Genomic DNA, 23,878 nt, shown 5'->3' with positions numbered 1-23,878 from the left:
GACCCAAGACCCACAGCTCTTTCAGCTGGTCACCACCTAGATTCTGTTTTGTACAATTTACTGAACTGCCTATTTCTGCCCCAGCAGAGTGGGTTGGGGATTTTTTGTTTGTTAGGCTGGGGTTTTTTAACATGATCACTACACCCAACATCACTTGTAGTAACACCCTTCTTTGCTAATTTATTACCATCTCCAAGGGATATTCTCTATAGCCAAAGCCCAGCTTACAATTGCTACCAAACAATCTGACACAAAATGTCAGTAATGCTTACCTTCTTACCCTCTCTAAATGGCCTATTTTCACTTGAAATTTCAAAAGCTATTTTAAGAATATTATGGTTATTTGCTTTCTAATACTGCTGCATAGGCATTTAGATCCATTTCACGTTCTCTTCTGCTTTCTAATTTTGCTGCCCGGAGCATATATACTAATGTATGCATGTTCCCTATCAGAACACGAGAAAAACTGGTCATTCTGCCAAAGCTCTGCCAGCAATGCCCAAATCAGCAGGGATCCTGTAAAGGATCGAATTGATGTAACTGCTCCAGGTTCACCATCTCATAAAATAAAAAATCTGTACCTGTCCTTGAAATAATATTTCTGTCAAACTGAAAACTAGAGCACTGAAGATTTTACATGAATGACTTGTTCTCCTGATTTCCTTCCCTTAGCTATTACATAACAGTGCTTTAGGTCAGGGTTGGTTTGTTTGACTGGTTTATTTTTTGGCCTATGTCTTTTGGCTCTTGACAGTACCTGCAAAATATATTTATTACAGAGGAATAACATTGCAATCTCACTGATGGAAGTGGGCTGGAGAAGATGTCAGTATTCTTCTCTGAAGGAGTGCACCTTTGTGTAGAGTTTATAATTATCTCATCTATTTTATATCATTTGACAATGGTGAACATAGCTGCTTTCTCCCATACACATTCATACTACCCATGTTTAATCTAAAGCCTCAAAGCTTTTGAGACTCAGGTTTTCCTACTATTTTTCATGTTTTTATCACTTTGCTATTAGGTTATTACAACAAATCCTACATGGGCAAACACCATTAAAACTTCCCAAAGCAAAGATTTTATACAAGGACTCTGCTTGGTTCCTAGGACTGCCTTGGCAGAAATGTGTGGTACAAAATACCTTGATGAAGAAGTATATGAATATGTATAATCTGCAATCTGCATTGCCTGCTTATTCACATCCTGGTGAAATCTAAGATTTTGGGCTTGATGCATGTTTTAAAGTTTGCATATTTTAAGAACATTACTTAAAGGGAGTTTCTCTTGCATTCCTGAAAATTAATTCTCAGCTATTCAGATCTAAAATAGACAGTTTTGTTAGCTTTCAGATAATTAGGCAAAGCACATTTTCTGCACTTGGTTTTAGACAGGCTGAGATGTACCTCATCAGAAAGCACAGTGACTGTAAAGAAAAAATTTTTAAAAGCCCAAACCGCGAGTGTTATTGCTTGAATGTAATGAGAAGAATGGCTGTTTCAGAAAAAAAGTAAATTAAAAAACCTAACCAAAATTAATATAAGCATCTAACTAGAAAAGCCATGGCCAAAAAGAAAAGTTCTTAAGAAATAGTCTGTCCTCAGTCCCACCACATAAAAGAAGCTTGTGGGTGATACTGATGGCAGGATAGTGCTTCCTTGAATCCAGCATGCTGACTAACAAAACACCTAATAGTCCACCACCCATTTGCTAGTAAAATGTTCCACTGATTAAACTGCAAATAACATAATTCCCACATTGGACAATCTGTCCAGTGTCGGGCAGCCAACAAAACCAGTTAGTGAAACAACAACACAACAGGTCCCAGTATCCTCACACCAGGTAGGAACACATCTACTGAAGTCACTTACCTTGGTGGCTGACACCTTCCCCAAGCTCAGACCCCACATGTCTGAGTGTGGCTTCTGAGAAGAGGTTTGGGATAATGCTGGGTTTTGTTTATCTGTTTTTAGTTAATGCCTGTACTCTTAGGCTACAGACCTGGGCAACACAAGCAACAAAAGCCTGGGCTACAAAAAACTACAAAAACTACAAACCCCCAAATATTTCACTATTCCCTTCCCAAATATGTGCAATGCTAAATTACTACAAGCAGCTGTTGGGGATTACAGTGAAGCTGTTGGCCAAAGCACCCTTTGTGATTTGGCCTCTCCAGTTCCCATGGGTGAGTGAATGAAGCACAGCTGGTGCACTTCAACACAGGCCTTGGATACCAGGGCAGTATCTGCTCTCATCTACTCTTGCACATGTGTGGGACAACATGAGTCCAAGGAGAAGTGAGATACAGATTCAGCTTGAATAATACAAGCATTGACCTCCCTTTCCAACAGTCGGAACAACTATCCACCTGCACAAGACCACTGATGAGGCCCTAATTAGAGAGACTCCAGGAGCGATTCAGGTTGACTTTAATGAATGTCTGTATGAGCCATGGAAGGGCATAGAGAAATCCTCTAAAGAATCCCTGGTGACAGTGATATCTAAATGACCCCACAAAGCTTCACAGGCTTAATCCTGAGTTAGCTGCATGCTGGCCTGTTGACATCTCCCAGAGCAACAGAAGGATTGCAAATAACAAAAATCCATCAACAATGAGCACCCGTGACTTACAATAAAACAAATTATTGTTCTCTCTATTGATAAAGAATGACACAAAGGAACACCACATTGACATATCATGCTCTGAACAATGAAATGAGGATCTTACAAATGGCACCTCCAAAACTGAACAGCTGGCAGCCTTCTCCCCTGAACTGGGCAGGTAAAGAATGGTGGCAATTAGGGATAATTGGAACTTTGCCCATTGCCTTGTGATGGCTAGCAACCGACCAAAGGGCAAACAGAGCATGGGCCTCATCTCCATGACCACACTGCCCTGACCCTGAAATTCCCCCTCGAATGGCTAGCTCTCAGCTTTCAAACATGGCACCCTGTTGTTGCTCTCTCTCTTCTAACAAATGTAGGAATGCAGATGATGTTGCAACTCACAGCGCAATATGTTGCCCAGCCCAGCTGCTGTCTTATACTCAGTCATGAGTACAATTGTGCTGGCATTTATATGACCACAATCAAAGGCAGACCCAAGCTGCTGCATGTGGCTGTCCCAGTGCCAAGAGGACAGTATCATATAGGACATATATAGTGTAATGCATTTGTTTAGCCTCTTTTTCCAGGCCTACATTCATATCAAAATGTTTTTCTCTTCCACAGTAATAACTCAGAACACCCTCAGAACATTCCAGGACCACATCCCAGACTACAGAAAATTAATGCAGAGCTAAGTGGCCCGACTTGTGGAGATTTTTGTGCCCAAAGGTATAATTTGTGCCTAGTGATGAATCTTGCCACTTGAGCCCCTTTATGTATTTTTTTCTTTATTTTCAAAGTGCATCCTACCTGTGCCTCAATTATGGAATCTTTGGGGCCAAATAACTTATTTTTTTCAAGAGAATGGAAAGGTCAAAGAGATCCCACAGTTGAGCACACCTTATGGACAGAGTAACAGGACATGTCTTTTCTGACCTGAACAAATTGGCTCATGCAAGTGAGCTGAGGAGTGGAAAAGGAAGCTGCAGACACCAATTTATTTCAGTACCTCCTGTTGTGTTAATGTGAAACAGAGATGACTGGCAGCACCTGAACAACATTCTCTGAGAAAAGGAGTTGTCAAAGTACAGATACAAAGATCTACCTCCTATGATTTCTTTCCTTGATACTGCAGAAGCATTAAAAGCACTCTACAATGTAAAAACTAAATCCCATTATGTTTTTCAGCTTCATTACTTGTGGATCACATTCAGAAATGTCTAATAATGGCAAATGGTGGATTTTTCAGCACTTCTCCATTTTGCTCAATAGTTTGGGCAGCATTTGAAAAGTTGCATCTGTTGTAAGCAAACTTCAGCACCACAGTCACTTTCACACCCATTTTCCTTCCCTGGCCAGAGATGCTTGAGAACATTGTCCTGACTTCCTTCAGTAACTATCTGTGAGATTCCTACCAGGGGCCAACTTTCCATGACTTTTGATAGCAAAATTCTCCAACAGACTGACTAGTCATCAGGCAATGAATTAATTCTTGGCATAAAATAATGGTCTGTCAACAGAGGGCTTAAAAAAAAAAAAAAAAAAACATACAAAAACCAAACCAAAACGAACCTACTATGCTTCCACTTCAGATTCCATAGCAAAATTACATATGATAACTACACCATTACTTGAAATACAGCTAAAACCAACCACAACAAATGTCATCGGTCATGACCAAAAGACTCCTTCCCTCTAGACCCATCCAAGAAGTCCAACACACATTTTCATATTGTCTATTTACACTTATCTACCTGGGAACATGATCCAAGACTTGGGTACAGAACAGGAAAATACAGAGCCATGTTAAAGGCAGACTAGCACATGCAGATCATCTGGAATCTTGCTCAGACTCTCTGCTTTGGAAGATTACAGAAATGCTTTAAGCTGTGTCTGACAGTGTGCTACTCGTCCTGCCAGTCTTCCCCCAACCTACACTGCCTTTCAAGAAATTCTATTTCTTTTAGAGCAGGTAAACAGAAAATGTCCAGACTGCATTAAAAAAGGAAAACAAAAAACTGAGGGATGAGCCTCTGCCTGACTGGATACATGGCAGACTAGCAACCCACACCACTGGGAAAAAAAAAAAAAAAATGCCCTACTTTCCAGGCTATGCCATATTCCAAGGGCAAGCAGTAAAAATTCTTATCTTGAAGCCAAGACAATGTGCAAACAAGCATGCTAAAAAGCAGACTGGCCTAGTGATCTGGATATTCAAGTGTCGACAAAGGTAGGCTAGAATTTCGAATTTCTTCTTTAACTTACTGGAAGATGTGTTCTTTACATTAAACCCTCGGCACAAAAAAAGCCTAATCCATTTTTGTAAATGAAATTGGAATTTTCTAACATTTCTGCCTTGCTTTCTCAAAAAAACAACAAAAAAAAAAAAAAAAAAAAAAAAAAAAAAAAAAAAAAAAAAAAAAAAAACCACAACCACAAAAAAAAAACACACAAAAAAAAAAACCCCCACACCCTAAACCCACTAAACCCACACAGACTTCTTTAGGAAATTTCTGAAATTAAGGACACTCAATTCACAGATCAGGATAAATACTGCTTTTCACTTACATTCCCAGCATCCACATTAGGTAACTACAAGAGAAGATGAGGAGATCAAAATTATTTTGGGCAAGAAAAAAATAGAGGAACGCTTTTTGTCCTAATAGTGGATTTTTAAAAAATCCATAAAGATACAAAAATGGACAACTGTTTCAGGTTTTTTTTTTTTTTTTTTAAGAAAAGACAGTGACTTAAGACTAAAAATGTATTCACCTTTTACAGGCTGAGTCGACGCACGACCTTTATGCTAAATGTGACATGAAGAGCACATGGCTTAACGTAGGATTCTGTAATAGTTACATGGCAGGAGCCCATACTAATGGCTACAAGCACCTTTTGTATAAACTATTTGGTAAATGACAGTATGAGTTAGGAATATCAAGTAATGCAGCCTCAGATTTATTACCCTTTTAAGGGCAATCTTTGTAGTCTAAACAAGCCGTATAGGTGTCCTCTGTTTACAAGGGCTTTGCTGATTGCTCAGGTATTCTTGCACTTTTCAATCAAAGATAAACCCATCATTTTCTATATTTGGCCAAAAAATCATTGCATCAGATAAAAATTTCTTAACTTCTAGCATCAATTGGGCCCTGGACTCTAAGATACAGAAGTTTTTTCAAGTATTGCAGGCAAACAATGACACATGAGCCGTTCACAATCCTTCACATACATACTGCTACACAGTCCCTGCCTGTAGCTGGGAATGGCAGATATTCCATTTCACCAAGTTACAGGCACTAGTGCAAACTACTCAAAGGCACACAGCAAGTCTGCGACACACATGAAGATTTAACCTAATTTGTCTTAACTCTCAGAGCCCTATTTTTAATTTGTTGATCATTCTTCTTCCTTAAAGGATAGTTATCAAGGGATGAGATTAGAATAGACCAAAACTTAGCCTTCAGTCCAAATTCCTTTGTCTTGTGGATTTCATCCAAACCCACAGAGTATTAAAATAATTTTTTCCCACAATTTTAAAATATCTCTTACGAGTGGTAAGATAAGGGAAATTACCCTCACTGTATATGATCATTTAAAATGTTTTTATCACCAATTTGATGAACTACAAAATCTTCATCAGGCAGTTATTAAAAACAGACAAGTATATATTTTCTAAAGCATATAGTTTTTTAGGTACAATAGGTGTTCCTGTATCATAACCTTAACATTTCTGTAAGTATTTTAGATTACCACGATGCAGTTTTACAGACATGCCAGTAATTCTGATAAACTTGCCTCTTTCATTTTTTTCACACCTCCAGTTCAAAGCTCTCCTTTTTTGCTTTTAAGACAAGAAGTTACTTAGAAATCAAACCATTCCATAAAATATGTAGGATCTGACCAATAGAAAACACAGTTAAATAAAAGTAATACATATTGTCTTATATATCAAAACTACTGATCACCAAAAGTACTTTTTTAAAACTGAGAACTTTGATTAAAATTCTTTTTGATACAAACAGGAAAAGAGTGACAGTTCTGTATCAAGTTTCAGCTCACATTCTCACTGGAATTTGTGTAACTTTCCAATTACAGACTACAAAACTTCAATTTTCTTTCCACTCCCTTAAGCACAATCAGTTATATGCATCTGATCTTCACTCTAGGAACACAGAACCCCATGTCAAAGAGTAACTACACAGGGAGAAGTTATCCTTAGGATACATTGCAACTGTTCAATCTCTAAAACACAATTTGTGCAAGAAAGGCATGAGGCTAGTTTTAGGGGGGGAAATTGTACCTAAAATGTACTGCATTAAAGGCTCTCACTAAAAGGAAAGCTAAATTCATCCCTTCATCTGGGGGGGTGGGGGGGAGAGAGAAGAAAAAAAGGGGGGAAAAAAAGAGTAGTTCTACAGCTCTATAAATTGTTTTGACCTGGAATGCAGAGCACATGTTAAACAATGTCAGCTTCTAGCAAGAAGTAAATAGAAAATAGGGTTTCCAGAATAAATGTGTACTTCTCATTGGCTCTGTCTTTACATTTTTAAAGCAGCACATGTGTTTATATTCTGACCTTCATATATTTTCCAAAAGAAAACAAAACAAAAACATCTAAGTAATACATTTAAGTATTTTCAGCAATAACCAGGCTCCTGTTACTTTCCAAGTGTCAGTCACAGTCAGGTAACTGCGCCAAGTGTCACAGCAATTACATTCCTATTCTTGATATTTAGAAAGAGTGTTGTTCCACAGAACCTCACCTTTCGATTTTAAATAGGTTTCAGCAGAAACGATTCAAACACTGGAAACAAGCAAAGGCAATTTCATTTTGCAAGTGATACACAAATTCCTTAACAAAAGGAAAAACTGAACTTGCTCTACAATTTTCAACTGAATTTAACAATGAGAAAAGCCTCAATGCAAAGAAGTTTCTAGTAATGCGAAAAACAGAAGCTGATACCGAACTAGTATCTACCGTGAAGGACAGGTGACATAAATTCAGTCTTGGCCTGCCAGATGATCAGCACTAGACACTCTCAATATCAGAACTAGATGGATCTGAACCAGACACTCAGGTGCTTCCTCCCCCTGACCGCTGAGGGCACCTTTAGGAACGCACAGCTCCCTGAATCACCCAGCACTGCAGGGGTACAATGCACACTCCATGCCACATACCCCTGCCTCTCATCCAGCTGGATATTGGAGTCCAGGGCATTCCTTTGGCTGCCCTGGAGGGTCAGAGACCTGGACAGGGGGGTCTGGGACCCCGGCCCAGAGGGACATTGGCTTTGATCTCAGTCTATGGGAAAGGCTTCCTGCACTGTGGGAAGGATTGCAAGCCATAAGAGTGTGAAAGATAGTTTAGCTTATCACAGAGTGAGAAAACTGTAGGTTTGGGTTTTTAGTATGGAAGTGAATGGGAGCAAGATGGAGGATTTGGGGCGTTGTCTCCTGCTTCTTCTCTCTTCTTCCCTCACTCCATTTTCTGCAGTGACGGTGGCACAAAGTAGTTTCAAGAGATTGGGTCAAAGTAGAGATGACCTGTTTAGTATTAGTGATAGGTATTAGCAAAAAATGATAAATAAAGAATATGTAGCAATTAGTATAAAAGATAGCGACAGCCCTGTGCGAGGAGGAGTCACCAGATGCCCAAGCAGCTGCACAGACCTTTGTTGGGCACTGAGAAAATTGTAAGATAAGAAACAATAAACGAAGCACGCAACCTTGAAAAATCAGAACCTGAAGACTCCGTCTCTTTCTTGCATCTGGTTCAGAGCTTTGCACAGGGCGAAAAGACTCTAAAACCACCTGAATCTCAGAACAAAAAAACAAGACTGGATAGTTTTCACCCCAGCTGAACTGAACCCAAACCAACCAGGCCGTGCTGGAATAAATGCGCACTATGATTTAAAGAAACAAAGGGAGCATGGGGCAGTTTGTGTGTTCAGAGCTGTGTAGTCAGTTTTGTTAGCTCTTCACAAGCAGCTGTATAATAACTTCAGTAAATTAGACTTCAAAACTTAAAAAAAAAAATAGAGAAACTCACTGAAAAGGACATGGCAATAGATGTCAGAGGTGAGACATCAGATGACCACAACCACAAACAATAACTGCTTTCTCAGAAGCTAAACACATCTTAGCAAGCACAGGAGTCTCTAGGCTCATAATAACAAAAATAGTTTTGCTTAATCATTAAATTTCCCCATGGCAGTGGAATCATGAGCTGCTTGTGCCCATGCCAGTGCCACCTCTAGCTGGGACAGATCCCCCCCGAGGGGTGGGACCACAGGCCAGCTCCCAAAAAAGGGACCTCTAAGGTGGAAGAGGGAATAAATGGCCTGCTTTATTAGGGAGAAGCACTAATGCTCTCCTTAACCTGTAGGATTTAAGAATGTCTTTCTGAAGCTCATTTGCATGCTTAGTTTTGATTCTGTCAAGGATCCAGATGTTATAGTGGCAGAATTCTTCCAGAGTTAGACATGAAAACATTTTTCTAACGTGAAAAAGCATATTTCAGTGAGCATCCAGTGAGTTCCAGGCTGACACCAAGATGACTACAATGATCTGGATCCAGGAGTACCTGTCTCCTCTTCTGAAAGCCCTCTACATGCACCTGACATCAGCTCAGTCCCAGATGGTCTTAAGTTATCTGGTGTTGCAGCTATGAAGACAGTGAGTGTCGTGGTAGAATTGTGAATATTAACCTGCCTCCTTTCGACTGAGAAGGGTGATCACACGCATTTCTGTGAGTTATCTCCCATTATTCTAAAACAGAACTGCAAATAATACTTCATCTCAAAACAAAGGAAATGGATCTCAGGCCCTGATTGAGCTTCTGGATAAAGAGCAGATCAAGCAGCCTGCTTAATTTCATACCGGGGGGGGGAAAAAATAAAAAAAAAAAAAAACCAAAAAAAAAAAAAAGAAAAAAAAAAAAAGTTAAACAAAACACTTGATCCCCTCTTAACAGCAACAAAAGATGAAAACCAGAATTTTTTCCTACTGTCTTTTACTGTCTCCTACTACCATTTTTTCCTTTTCACTATTTGTTGGTTTTTTGGTTTCTGTTTTTTTATTCCTGTGCATGATAAACATCCTTCAGCCAAAACAAAGGTTGAGATGGAAGAAGTAGGTTGCAACACATTGCTGTACTTTTGTACATACAACCTTCATAGGAAAACTCCATATAACCTTCCCCGGAAAACTCTGTTTGGTAGAAATGGATCAGTGCCATCCAGTTTTGGCAGCAGCAAGAAACTCTGGTCTTTTTACAGTATTTACAGAAGTTCTTGTTGAGAAACTCCTCGAAATCCCAAAAACAAAGTCAGAGATGAGGACAAACACCTACATATTTGCATGGAAAGCATCGCTTTCTCTTACAAGTTCAAACTGTTCTTTGATTAGATTTCCCAAGATCCCAAGACTTCCCAGTCTCCCTACACCTCTCAAACCCTGCATCTGTGCTTTCTGAAATAATTTGAAGGATGGACTTGAAGAAAGTATGACACTGTTCCTCTTCTTTTTGCATTTTTTTTTTGAGGCCATAAACTCAAGTAATTACATATGAGCCATGTTCATGTGACAATATATTCCAGATAGACAGCAAACTAGGGTGCCCTTAAATCAGCGCCTCCATTTTATTCCTGATACTAAGAAGGCAAAGCCAGAAGAACAAATTACTTCTTTTTGCAAGGTGGATAATGGAAATTAATCTACATCTACTCCCACCTCAACTGCCAGCAGCAGTTACATTCCAATAGAAGGGGAAAACTGACAGATTAGCAAGGGAGACACAAAGAAAAATACTGCAGATAATTTTTTTAACAAGAATTGAAGTTAGTAGTATCTAAGAATAAATAACCATCTATCTTCTTGCAAACCAATTTTTATATGTGCATTAGGCACTAAACAATATTTCCTGTAGGCTGAAGAAACAGGAAGGAAGGCAGGCTGTTAACTTCACATTTAAATACCTCACAGATGCTTAAATATCATAGTGGTGAAGGCTAGATCAAAGTTTCCCGTGTTTAGACTACCTATTAAAAACCAGTAGAGAGAGATAAATTATCAGCTAAAAGATGGGTTTTAGAGAAAGATGCTTGAGTGTTACTCAGTTATTGAACAAAATGGCTGGAAAGAAAAAGCACTATGCATACAGAACTGGAAAATAAAAACCCCAAAAATAGAACTAAAGATAAAATAATGACTGGGTCTAGTACTAAGGAGACTCATAAAGAAACAGATCGATAAAGCTACCGGATCCTAACTTCTCGATTTCAGTAGAAATTAGGCATAACTGGGGACGAAAATTAAACTTCTCCCTCTAATGTTTAATATCATCAATTATTTAGAATATACCATTTTGAAAATTCATTCATGATGAAAAATGGGTTTATTATAATGGTAGAAAACATTTTGTTTGAAGTCTTAATAAAATTTTGATAGATGTCTATAGCACATATCTTAATTGCTTCTGACTGCAAGTGTGATGAGTATCACAGGCATTGTTTTGGAAGAGAACAGGAAATCTCAGGACAATTCCAGCCCTCTATTAGACAAACTTCTTGTCATATTAACCATTGTTAAAACATGAGGAATACTTAAACATATTTACTAGCTTTTAGACATTCATTTCCAAGATATCAAATAGCAAAAATTCTTCATCAACACTTATTTCAAGGACTTGTGGTATTAGTCTGCATTTTTTAGCAAAGGCAATTACTGGCCCAAAGATGAAGTTCTTCAGCATCAATGAAAAATGTGACAGCTTCAGAGAGAACGTCTGAAAGGAACCACTTCAGTGGTAAAAATAATGAGAAACAAATTAGAAGGACCAGATCAGTGCAGCGACAATATATATTCTTATGCGAGGTCATCCAAAAAAGGATGTAGCAAAGCTGTCATGGACAGCTTGAGTTCAAGTTAACCCATATCCCACAACACTTACAAATACCTTATAACTTACGGCATTGAATTCTGTTTTTCACACTAACATTACAAAATATCATTAAAGTCAGAATGGAAAAGCACACCAAGACTTTCAGCCTGTGTGCTTGGGCAGCCAAGTCTGAGTGCTTACGCTTGGCTCCAGCTTGTATTCATCCCAACACCAAGAATTCAGTACATCTTTTATTTATAGTCTACACTGAGGCTTTTCAAGTAATGTTTCATTTCCAGTGTTGGGCAAGGATTTCTTCCTATCTGGTATGCTTTACAATGGACATGTCTGCTAAAAAGGTATAATTTAAAAACATTACCACTATTTATAAAAACATGTTTGACATCTCCATCACTGGGATTCAGAAAGGATTGATGCTGTTATAAAAACCTTTATACAAGCAGGATCGTATCAGGAATGACTGAGCAGGAAAGATCATGTTACTTCTCCTTTCAAAATCTATTTTATACAGCAATTTTCTAGACCCTCCATTAAGGAAGTCTTAATAATATTTACTAATTATCCCTTTTAGCCCAGCTTTACAGAAACCACTTCAGTCATATAACTGAAATTGTATGTGTAAGATAGCTATTCTCATTATCAGCCTTTACCTGCTCAAGCCCTCAGCTTCAAATTCTTGCTCTGATGATTTTTTCTTAACCTCATTAAGCAGAGTAATATAAGAGTCAAGCACATAAGTGAAAAACACTTCCTGTTGTTACAGCATGCTTTTTTACAACTCTACCTTCCATTATCCAGAGTGTTATAGCACAATAAGGCAAGGCTGACTAAATCAAAAATTGGATTTTTTTCCTTATTGTTCTATTCTTTATAATTTCCTTATTTTATCTGTGGTCCACAAATTACTTTTCTGAGCAGCAATGCTAAAAGGATGTAGTTTATGGAAAAGATGGCAAACTGCCCTATGGCTGTTGTACAGTTCATTCTGAGGATACCTTGTACCTACAATCTGCATTTTAGTCCCATGTACTTCAGGCACCCTAACCTGTCTCCATCCCCCTTCATTTCAGACCTCCCACATTTTCATATCACAGAGTATCACTGGAAATGCTGAATGAGGCACTGGACATTTAAGATGATTACCATCATCTTTTGGATGTAACCCCAAAACTGTGTGTCTTCTGGGTTATTTACTGCATCGATTTAAACCTGGATTTGTGTAGTACACTGCCTAGAAACCACAAATAGAAATTCTGTGAGTACTTCTGCTATTTTTATCATTAAGTGCACAAAAAGTTGAAACAGAGCTCTTCAAAATTTTTAATAAAAAAACAAATTGACAAACATGATGCTTTTCTATAAGGAAAAGTGCAATAATGCCAGTCAATTAGAAAAGTAAAAAATGAAGAGAAAACAAAGTGCACTCAAAGTCAACTTTATCACCCTCTTCAACAGTCTTGTTTAGTACTTTAAGTGAAAACTGATCTACAGACAAAAACATGTATTCAATAGAGAAAAAAATTAAATAAACCCCTAAATTGGTAATTACTTGTCATGATCAAAACATCCTGTTCAGTTCCATGCAGCAAATGGGTTATCATTCCTACACAGCATGTGGAAGGGTTAGCCTAAAAGGGTTCCATGAAAGCATAAGGGGTTTCAGTATAAAACCCCTATATAGAGCTATCTAGACTTACCAATATCATCATCCAATGTCCCAAAGAAAAGGAAATTAAGTGCATGTTTTCTTTAGAATTCTTATGAATACTTTCAAACAATACCATAACTGATGGATGTTTATGGTAATGCCTACGTATAGACAAGCTTATTTCTTTTGTCAGGCTTATCCAGCACATAGTAATTCACATATATGTGGGGTTCATCTTTTATGCACCCATATCCATAAAACAACCAACAATATCAAACAAACTATGTGATAAATGTATCACCCCTAGTAAAATTACCTCTTCTTGTTCTAATTTATGTACATCAAGACCTATTTCAGCAGCAGAGAACACTGAGCCATTTTTAATGGCTCCTTTTCTCAAACTCTTCTCCCTCCTTCATTCACTTTTTAAAAATTGCTCACCTTTTTAAAGCACAGAACTTCTGTATAATTACACTCACTTGAAGCTCATAATAGGAGTTCAGACATGGGGTGGGAATAGTTACATTACAGCGTGACTTTAAGGCATCTCCATTAAAATAACAGTTGGTGAAATAACCACTGTGACTTGTATTAAGCATTTAAAGTAGGGACATTTCACCACCTCTGTTATGTAATGTTCAATGTTGCATTTCTCCATCAGCACCATCTTGGCTCTCCTAACCATGAAGATGGAAGCTGTACCCATGTGTCTATCGACTTTCTTCATGATGACCACAACTTTTTTTTTTTTTAATAGAAAATGGCTGAAACCAATCTGGATCCTGCATAAAAAACTTGAGTAGAAACTTTCATTAAAATGCAAGTGTTACGAGACTCAAGACATGGTAATATGACAGATGACCATATCAAAATATTTAATAGATCTCTCAGCATCAGATGACCAAATTCACATCCATGCAATGCATTGACCGGTGATTTTAGTTCACATTTATGCTCTCCTGAAATATATTTAAAAGCCAAACAAAATCTCAATAGAAAATTCAGGACATAAATTTGGGACAACAGGGCTACAGCAGGGTAGAAAAATAAGGGCAGAGAATTTAATGTGCTTTCTCACATGTGCTGTCTATTCTTTTATCATTTTCCCCTCACTTCAGTTCTGTATCTCCTCCTTCCTCTTGTTTTTACCTTTGTATTTTCCTTACTACACAGACTCCTTTTCTTCCTCCGTGTCCTGCCTTCCACCTTGCCTTCTTGTTTCTTTCATCACTGTCCCAACAAATGAAATTTCCCAATCTAGAGGTCATATTTGATATCTGGAAACCAGAAGTGCAGCAGCAGCCCATACCTTTATTAATCTGTACCTTGTGACCTAAATGTGTGACTTCCAAACCATATGTTCCAGATTTACAGGAGCAGCTAAGGCCAGTAAGTCTGCAGAGATTTGACTGTTTAGGTACATTTCACGCAGACTGAGGAAACTGGACAGGACTGGAGAATATAATTTAATACTTTTGCATAACAGACTTGGGATAAACCATGAGATGTACATATATTAAACAAAGCTTAACTTCCTGACAGATGCACGAAGCACCTCTGTGCAGGTTAGAAGCACTAGGTCATCCTGCTGTAGGAGTACATTCCAAAAACACGCACTCTCTTAATGTCCAGACATAAATCTTTGTTCTCATCACCAAGCAGGGAAATAAATTGTGTTTTTCCATTCACTTAAATGCATAAACAGGACTAAACACATGGAACAAAAAAATACAACCTTCCATTGAGAAACTGAAATGATGTCAGCAAGTGAAACAACATTCCTAGAGAGTTCCTGAGGATGCAAGTTTTCCTTTGAAACAGACACGATACAAGCAAGAAAATGAGGTGTTGCTGTGCAAATGTGCATACTGACATTGCTTATAGGTTATAATTCATAAAACAGTCACTACAAACCCATGCCAGCAAAATTTTATGTCTTCCTATGCATACTGAATTAACACTGTTCTCTTTTTCCAAGCTGAACAGTCAGCCAAAATCATCTCTACATTGTTTCTTTAGCAAAAAAGAACCTGAAGACAAAATTGAATATTTTTGGTATAGTTCTACTACTTTTCTGTCCATAGGTCTTTGGAATTTTCTCCTGCTTCTCTTCAGTACACTTTAACAGACTTTAACAAAATATTAGCCAGCGAAGACACCTCCACTCATGTATGCTTAATTTTGAGCAGGGATGCATAAATACTTTTGAGTGGAGGCTGCTATCATTTCAACTAAATTATTAATATAAACATACTTATTTTAAAAAAAAATGGTTGCGTCAAACGTATTCCTTTCATCTACAATCCCAAGCAGATACATGTCTGAGAGGGAACCATAGTCCTTACTACCAATGTTACTAAATAGTATATATTACAACTTCACATTTCTAGTTGCTTATATTTTTTTCAGACTGTTTTTTAATGACAAATCTCTCCACTTGACTAAAACACCTGTGTCATATTAAGGAATTAAAAAAATAAAAAACCCAAACCAACCACAAGCAATTGCCAGCTTGCTTGGGTTTACTCTCTAAAATAACTGTTAGCAGAAAGAAAATATTTTAGTTTGCTCCTGTCAAAAATACTGGAAACCAATATTTCAAAAATCTGCATTATTTTGGAGAATTACAACAAGGACAGAAGGTTTTGCGACTGTGTACACTAGCAGAGAAGAGCAGGCAATGGCCAACCCCTGACCAAGGCCCACTGGATCAGCAAGGCACCAATTCACGCAGCAGGAATTCTCTTCCCTCCCAGAGTCCGTCTTCTTCCCAAACACCCACCCTGAACACTTAATTTGTACATGTTATTCTCTCAATGCCAGCAGGCATAGTCTAGAAAATTGCAAGGAGATATGGCCCAAAGCCTTGCCAAGGAGTGCTCCAGCAATGCCACGCTCACAAGGGACTGGTCTGTGGCTGGAAACTTTGTCTCTTGGGAATTGCATCCGCAGCAAGGCTGCTCCAGCCTGGGTCCGATCCGGTTTGTCCTTATAACCATACAAATAATGTTTTATCTCTTTCTGTATTTCACAAGAGTGACCATAGGAATTATTAAAACTTCATTTCTAAGGTTGGCTAAGGACATATCAGATGGTAATGATTTCAGCCATTGCCCATCATACTGCAGATTTTTGTTTGAATATACACATTTTAAAGAAATTCAAATGTTTTTCTATACAGCCCCTGATTTAAGGATATCCTTCTACAACTTGTATGTATTTTTATGTTGTTCCCTCATCCTCACTGACCCCTTCCACTGCTCTAATCTACCCATTATCTACACATGACAAAAATGTAGTTGTGTGCAAAGTTTTTTCCTGCTTTCTACAATTTACCTATTAGTTCAAAATTTCTATGAACTGTACATCTGTAAAGCACTTCAGACTGAAAAAATTAACTAAAATAAGGACATGCCTTTGTAATTGGTATTGTAGGGTAGAATATGTATGTTTTACCTAAACAGTGATCTCATATTATTTAGGAACAATTAGGTTAAGCTGAGTATAGACTAGCATTTTCTAGCTCAAGTTTCCAAAGAAGGAACTCAACGCAACCAACACACCAACAGAAGCACACGGGGGAGGAGAGGGACAGCTGTAGCATTTTCCTGTTAAAATACACCACTATCTGAGAAAGACAGCAAAACAAACTGAAGTAAAACAAAACAAAAGAAAAATAAACAGAGCCTATGTCTTGCCAAATGATACATTCAGCACTGCAATTTTTGAGTTTAAAGAACAGCGATGTTACCTCAAAAAACTCCTCTACTAATTCATACTATGGCTAGATGAAATATAAATTTTTATCTATGGCAAATATTTTAAAACAACTGTTACAAATGGGTTATTGCCCATCAAAATAAGTTGCAAATCAACATGTAAGTGGTAATGTCAAAAGAAAAGTATAGTCACTGTAAAAAGAACAAATAATTTACTGAACATTTTCAAATTTTGCAGACACCGTATAATAAATCTTAATAAGCACTTCAGACCTGCTAAAAGTTAGACAAATTTTCTAAAATAGGGCTCATTTTTATGTATATTTCCTATTCAATTTAGTGACTGCTATCAGTGTTAGTAGGAATTAGTTGTTGTAACTGATTAATGCTAATACACCCATGTAGGACAATTAAATATTAAAAAAAAAAAAAAAAAAAAAAAAAATCAACTAGAAAACCTGAAAAAATTCCCAAATTAAACTGTGTGTTCTAATGGGGATAATCTAAATGCTCTAAACATAAAGAGTGCAATTTCTGAGGTCATCTTAACTTTAGGTGCCAATTCAAAACTATGACACTGATACAACAAAGTTCTCCCTCCAGACAAGGTAACTGCTTTTACCTTTATGTGATTTCTGCAGCTGAGGTGATGGAAACAGCAAAGACCTGAATAGAGTTTAATTCAAGGGTCACATATAATTCTTAATCCTGAGTACAGGGTTTTTTCTTTTTAACACAGCTTATGCCTCAGCTCATCATTTCGGAAACAGGATAATGTTCATGTACCTTCCAAAATACATTTCAAGGACAAAACTAATACTGACAAAGAGTTCAACTGCAGTGCTTGTAGGTTATTGGGAAATATTTAGTAGGGAAAAAAATAGGTTTGAAGCATTTACAATGAGAGCTCAACAATATTCTGATTGAATTAATTAAGGAATGCTGTCAGTTTGACATTTCAAATGTACAGCTTTAGCAAAGGAAAGATACCACCACCAGGTCTGACCTCCTTCTCAGAGGTTTTCATTCTACATTTGCTTATCAACTTTTCAAGCTTATTGTCCTCTCCTAAGGATGCAAACAGGACGATTTTGCTATACAAGAAGTTTAATAATTCATAAAGGCAAAAGAAAAAAAAAATTAAAACTTCCCCCAAACTTCAGTTCTTAAGAATTGCTACTTCTAAAAACAGAAAGCAAAAGCATAAAAGAAATATGCTTTCAAACTGGTATTTAAACCCATTAAACAAATATTTGAGTACAAGCCTTTATGCCTCCATTCATTAACAAAAGGCTGGGTGGATACATTGTTACATTACCTTAGAAGAATATATCCAGGGTAGACATAAAATTTGAATTTAAAATACACACTCCTGCACAATGCACACATACACAAGCACACTTTTAGTAATCATTTACCCTGAGTTATTTCTTATTTACCTTCACATGGCTTCACAAATATTTTCAATTTTTATTACTTTTAATTAATAATTATTTGAACTGACAGAATTTACAAACCATAATACAATTAAACATTCAAAATATATTAGGCTTAAAAATGTGACATTTTAAAGGGGTTTTGTCAAACAAGTAGATCAATTCGACAAACTATGAGATTCTAGCATGTCCCTTAATAAGAATAGTGACAATAATGGCTTTCCATCTTCAAAAGCACAACGAAAAAAGACTCTCAAAAGAATCTTGATTACAGGTATTCATTAGAAAAGCTTAGAAAGCTTCTTAGAACACTCTGTAAAGTTACAGGTATGTAACATATACATATTAAGAAATAAAAGTACTTTTCTGCACTTCCTTCCACATGACATTCCAGTTCTCCATTTACCAATGAGACTGTTTGATGCTAGAATAATTAATGTTTGAAAAACCACATCTAGTGTTAGTAAATTAAGATAATAATTCTTTTCTTCCACATTGTATGACCATTTCAGTTTTCAAGGACAGCAAACTTTCAAATTTCTACTAATCTCACATAATCAGCATTGGAGTTTAAAACTGCCATGTAAATCTGCAGAACCTCATTGACAGATTCAATTTTTCATTAAGTACATGTGGGTATAGCTGCAAAGAACAGATGAGAAGAATGGCGACTGTCTTATGGGCTAACACGAAGCATTTTGAAAACTTACCCGCTTCTTAAATGCCTACTTGTTTACCTACATTTCCTGATAAAACGCACATAGCACTACATTTTAAAACCTGCACTGAAATTCAACTAGCAAACAACTGCCTTCTGTACTCTGCTAAGTAAATCTACCTCCAGCACAACTCGGAGGGATGACTGCTTTGATGATCTGATGAGATACACTTCAAGCTATCCTCAAAAAAAAAAAAAAAAAAAAAAAAAAAAAAAAGCTTGTACGCTTTCCTCTGCCTAACCTTATTGACTGACCCTTCAGTCAGCCTGCTCGTGACACAAAGACAAAGCACTGTGCACCCTTCAGACACAGCTCCCACCCGTCCCATAGCCCACAGCAGCAGATGGATTGACACAGTCTCTAAATAAAGCCTGTCAAGCCGCACAAAGATAAGGTGTCATTAGCTGAGTGTAGATCGGTGTTACCTTCAAACACAAAGATACTGCAAATGTTCTTCGCTGTCACAGCAACACTTGTTCCACAGGCCCTTCTAAATGCAGAAAAATTTCACTCTGGCTTTCAGGAAGACATTATGTTTCAAATTGTGCTCTACTTTTTAAAACATGTAAGTACATCTACGTAAAACGCTTAATCGAGTGCGTGAATACAGTAAGCATGCCCACGAGAGGTGTTTTCTGAGGCAGACATACCCCTGCACTAATTACAGAAAGCAGATTTGCTCTTACAAAAAGGAAACATACAGACGCATCTTTGCCAGACTATTACAGCCTCAAACGCTACAAGCGATGCAGCTGGTGATACCTGCGTGCCAAACGCCCAGCACTGGGGAAGAGCAAGGAAAAGCCCGGGAGGTTAAAGTTTGCCGCGGGATACGGGAAACCTCCGGCGGGCTCCGCTGTTTGGCATCAGCGCAGGCGGTCTGTGCCCGCGGTGCCGCCGCTGCCCGTGTCCGCGCACCGAGGGCAGCGCGCTCCCGCCGCCCCCGCGACCCCCGGGGCTCCGCGCCCCTCCAGCGGCCCGGCCCGGGCCCCCCCTCCGCCGGCCGCGCACCCGAGCCCGGGCCGAGCCCCCCGCGCCCCCGGCCCCGGCGCGGCGGGGGAGCCTTACCCGGGAACTGCTGCGGCGGCGGCGGCGGCGGCGGCTGCTCGTCCTCGCCGCTCTCGGAGTCGGTCTGCATGGGCTCCTCGGCGAAATTGACCCCGCGGGCGTCGGGGGGGCCCCGGCGCGGCGGCTGGGTGCCCCTGTCATGGCCGGTGCCCGCTTTGCGGCCGCTCGGCTCCTTCTCCGCCGCCTCCTTGGCCGTAGCCGCCTCCTCTTTGAGGCGCCCGAAGTACTGGAGGGCGAACTCCAGCAGGTCCCCGGGCTGGCTCCGCAGCACCTCTACCGTGAAGCCCTGCAGCAGCTCCGTCAGCCCCGCCGGGATGGAGATGCTCATGCCGGGGCCGGCCGGGGGGGCGCAGCCCGGCCAGGAAGGGGGAGGGAGAGGGGAAGGGGAGAGGAGAAGGAGGAGAAGGGGAGGGGGGGCCGAGCCCGGGGCCGGGGGTCGGCGGCCCGGGGGACGAGGCGCGCCCGGCGGATCGCCCGTGGGCAGCGGGAAGGGGCGGACGGCGGCGCAGGTGGGAGCGGGCGGGGGGCGGGCCCGCGGGGGGCAGCGGCTCTGGCAGCCTCGGCGGCGGCGCCTCCTCCCCCCGCGCCGGGGGAACCTCGCGCACATGTGACCCGGGAAACCATGACAACCTCCCGCCGGGGACTGCGGCCGCCGCGCCCCGCCCGCCACAGCGCGGGAGCCGGCGGGGCACGGAGGGCAGGGCAGGGCATCTCTGTCCCCCGCATGGGCTGCCTCCCCGGGCACGGCCCCGCCGGGCACCGCCGCCCCCCGCCGTCCCCGGGCTCCCGGGGACGCAAGCCTCGAGCGCCTTCTCCCTGCGGGGGCGTCCCGGCATCCGCGCTGGCGACCAGCGGGGATTCGCGATGAGCGGACATGTCCCCGCGCAGGGGAGGACCGCAGTGCATCTAGCATTTCGTCGCTGATTGCTGCTGCGCTTTCTCATGGCCATGCACCACCTTAAAGCTCTTCTCCACATCGTTCCTATACATGGAAGTGCTGGAGATTTATATACGTCTATGTTATTTAGGATGGGAAGGGTGATGTCGTGCTAGCAAGAACATCCTGTTTGTCAGCTGGTTGTTTAGGGTCCGTAAAAAATTTAGCTGGAGAAAGAAACAATTGTTTAAAAATGGGGGAAGAAGTCCAATTTAAACACTGCTGAGTGCCAACGCATAGACACTCTTCCAAGCCATGCTGCAGAGACTACTTAGCACAGTGGTAAGTGGGTGCTGCTTGTCATCACCAGGAAGCTTAAATGTTTTAAGTAGAGTTAAGTACCAACTACGGGTGCCATGTTTTTCAATGCTTCACTAAACGCTTCTTGAGGTCCATGGAATGCATGAAAACTGCATTCACCCCTCCTCCCCCCCCCCTTCCCCCGTTTGTTGTCACCTCTGAACATCGGCCAAAGTTTGGGGGTTTCAGAAAGATGTGTTGGAGTCTTATTTTCATGCATTGAGCAAATTAACTGGTAAAACATCTAAGGCTCTGACAACACGGCTGTTTGATAATTGATTTCATTAAACATTCAGCATTACTCAAATGGCCTTGCAATGAGCTTCATAAGTGCTTAGGGTAAGATAACCAGTCAAGTGTGAGTTTGTAGTAGCAAGATACTGAAAGACCTGACCTCAAAAAAATAATGTGACAGCAAAATACAGCAATCTCTGTGACACTTTTCACACAGATAGGGATCTCAGAGACAGTTTTAAATTGAATTAATTTCCAAATGGAGCCCAGTTCTGATTGTGTATGCATTTTCAAATGGAGCTTGGTTCACAAGTTGTATCTTTAAAGTGTTATACACCAGGTAAATTAGTGAAGTGAGTAAATCATGTGGGTGATATTGCTGCCCTGTACAGGCAGGAGACAACCTCTGCTAGCGGAGCTGTGGAATACCTTCGAGCAACATCCTGTGGCTTCATTTTACTCTGCAGAACGTTATAAAGTATTTATTTGCAGTTAAATTCGACGTTGTTTAGCACTGTCCTGCTTGAGGAACCTCTTCAAAGTCAAGCTAAGTCATCTGGAGACCACGAGTTCTCTCTGGACTGCAGAAGATCGCTCTGCCATCAGGCTGTAAGAACTGCCATGGTGTCCAGGGGGTTCCCAGCCCTGCCAGCACCCCCACTTCATGCCATGCCCCAGAGCTGGCACGCCCTGACCACAGCTGCTGTTGGAAGCACTGCTGGTGCAGCATGTAACCACATATATTAAAATGGCTGAGAATCAAGTGCAGGAGGAGAGCTGACACCTGTACATCTTGGACAAGTGCATACCTTAGTCACTCTGGAGGGTGGGTTAGCTAGGAATGCCAGATTGGCTCGTTCACAAGTTTGGGAGCTTAAAAACCTTCTCACAAGCCTGATAGGGTTGATCTGTTTGTGACCAGGCTGACACACACCTAAGCTTTGAGGAAGCCCTCAGGAAGGGAAGTGTTAGTAATTAGTGCCTTCCAGGCACTAGGTGTTCTGTGAGCATAATATTCCATTTAATGGAGTCTTGCAGGATTAGCAGGGTTGTCATCCCTGAGCTACATCTTAGCCAGACAAGGCAATCTTTTTTTCTAGGAATTTACCAGCAACATAGTATGTTTTGCCATCTAATCAAGGGCTCCCCTAGTTTGTCAGAGACTCCCATCCTCCCAGACTTAAAACGAGATCACTTCTCTGAGGACATCCTCAAGAGCCAGCCTTTGATGTTTGTATGCAAAACTGGGATAATTTGAATAAGAGATTCCTAAGTGGCAGAACTCTAAAGAATGCTTCCTTCTAAAAAATGTTTCAAAACAGCCCAAAACGTTTGTCTAGCGAAACTTATCTTGAGTTTTTTGTATCTCAAAGAATGGCAGCAAACTATGTATTTCAAGTTTGTGTCATCTCGTTTCCTTAGATGCTTTCTGTTCCAAAGGCCTTGTATTGATATTTAAATTGCTTTTAAATCCTCATAAGGAGGACAGCTGTCGAAAATATGTGTTATGTTTAGCAGAGTGAACAGTTAGTGGAAGTATTGGTTCACACCTCTCCAGTGAGTTTTATTAGTTGCTACTAATTCTTGTGTGCTGTAAATATCTTCTTAAAAAGAAAGAGAATATACAACCTACAGAAAGCCTTCTGTACTGAAAAAAGGTTAGGCAGAATATTCCCCTCACAATTCCCAAGGAAATAACCTATAGACTTTTTTATCTCCTTTCCTCCTAGCCAACAGATGCACTTTTCATAACACACTGCTTACCTGCTTTGCATGTCATTCTACACCTGGTTTGCAGCAGTGAAAAACTAGATTAGAGCGAACGAGTGAGAAATAGCAAGCACTGTGTCTCCCACAGCACTATTCCAGACAGCGTGCTTCAGACAGTGGTTGGGAATACTTTGTCAGAGCTTGGAGAACAAGATATTTTCTGATCTCATGGAGGACAATGAACAGAGTACAGAACAGAGGACTGTCAGACTTTCAAGCTTTGTCTTTACCAGGGTCAATGCAAATTTAGTAAATTTAGTACACTTGACCTATCAAAGTCCATCCATCATCCAACTACAAGTCTGGTTTTTTCCTGCCAACTCTCAATGCTTTGCCTAAGAGGAATATTTTTCTCCAGTCCTTCTGAAGACATGCTCTCCAACAACTGTCTCCCAGTGAACCCTGGCTAAGCCCACAATGCCGTAGGAGGCGTGCAGAGAAGTGTGCACGTAACATTGGGGGCGTAAACCTGGGTAAAGCCCTTTCTCCCCTGGGGAAAGTAACTTTAGCAAGAACACTAGTGGAGTACAGGCCTTTA

At 40.2% G+C, this 23,878-nt stretch overlaps 1 protein-coding gene across 1 annotated transcript in view; it reads right to left on the bottom strand.

Moving 5' to 3' along the window:
• PRKAR2B (protein kinase cAMP-dependent type II regulatory subunit beta) overlaps positions 1-20,501 on the bottom strand; it is a 76,226-nt gene extending 55,725 nt beyond the window's left edge. The window contains exon 1 of the mRNA XM_040061951.2: positions 20,100-20,501. Within this exon, the coding sequence (XP_039917885.1) occupies positions 20,100-20,427 (328 nt within the window). The 5' untranslated portion in view covers positions 20,428-20,501. The remainder of the gene's footprint in view (positions 1-20,099) is intronic.
• Positions 20,502-23,878: the final 3,377 nt, after the last annotated feature.

The sequence above is a fragment of the Hirundo rustica genome, chromosome 4 (genome assembly GCF_015227805.2).
Source record: "Hirundo rustica isolate bHirRus1 chromosome 4, bHirRus1.pri.v3, whole genome shotgun sequence".
In the NCBI taxonomy this organism is placed as follows: Eukaryota; Metazoa; Chordata; class Aves; order Passeriformes; family Hirundinidae; genus Hirundo; species Hirundo rustica.
Note: the sequence above shows the minus strand (reverse complement) of the source record. Positions and strands in the feature narration are given on the sequence as shown.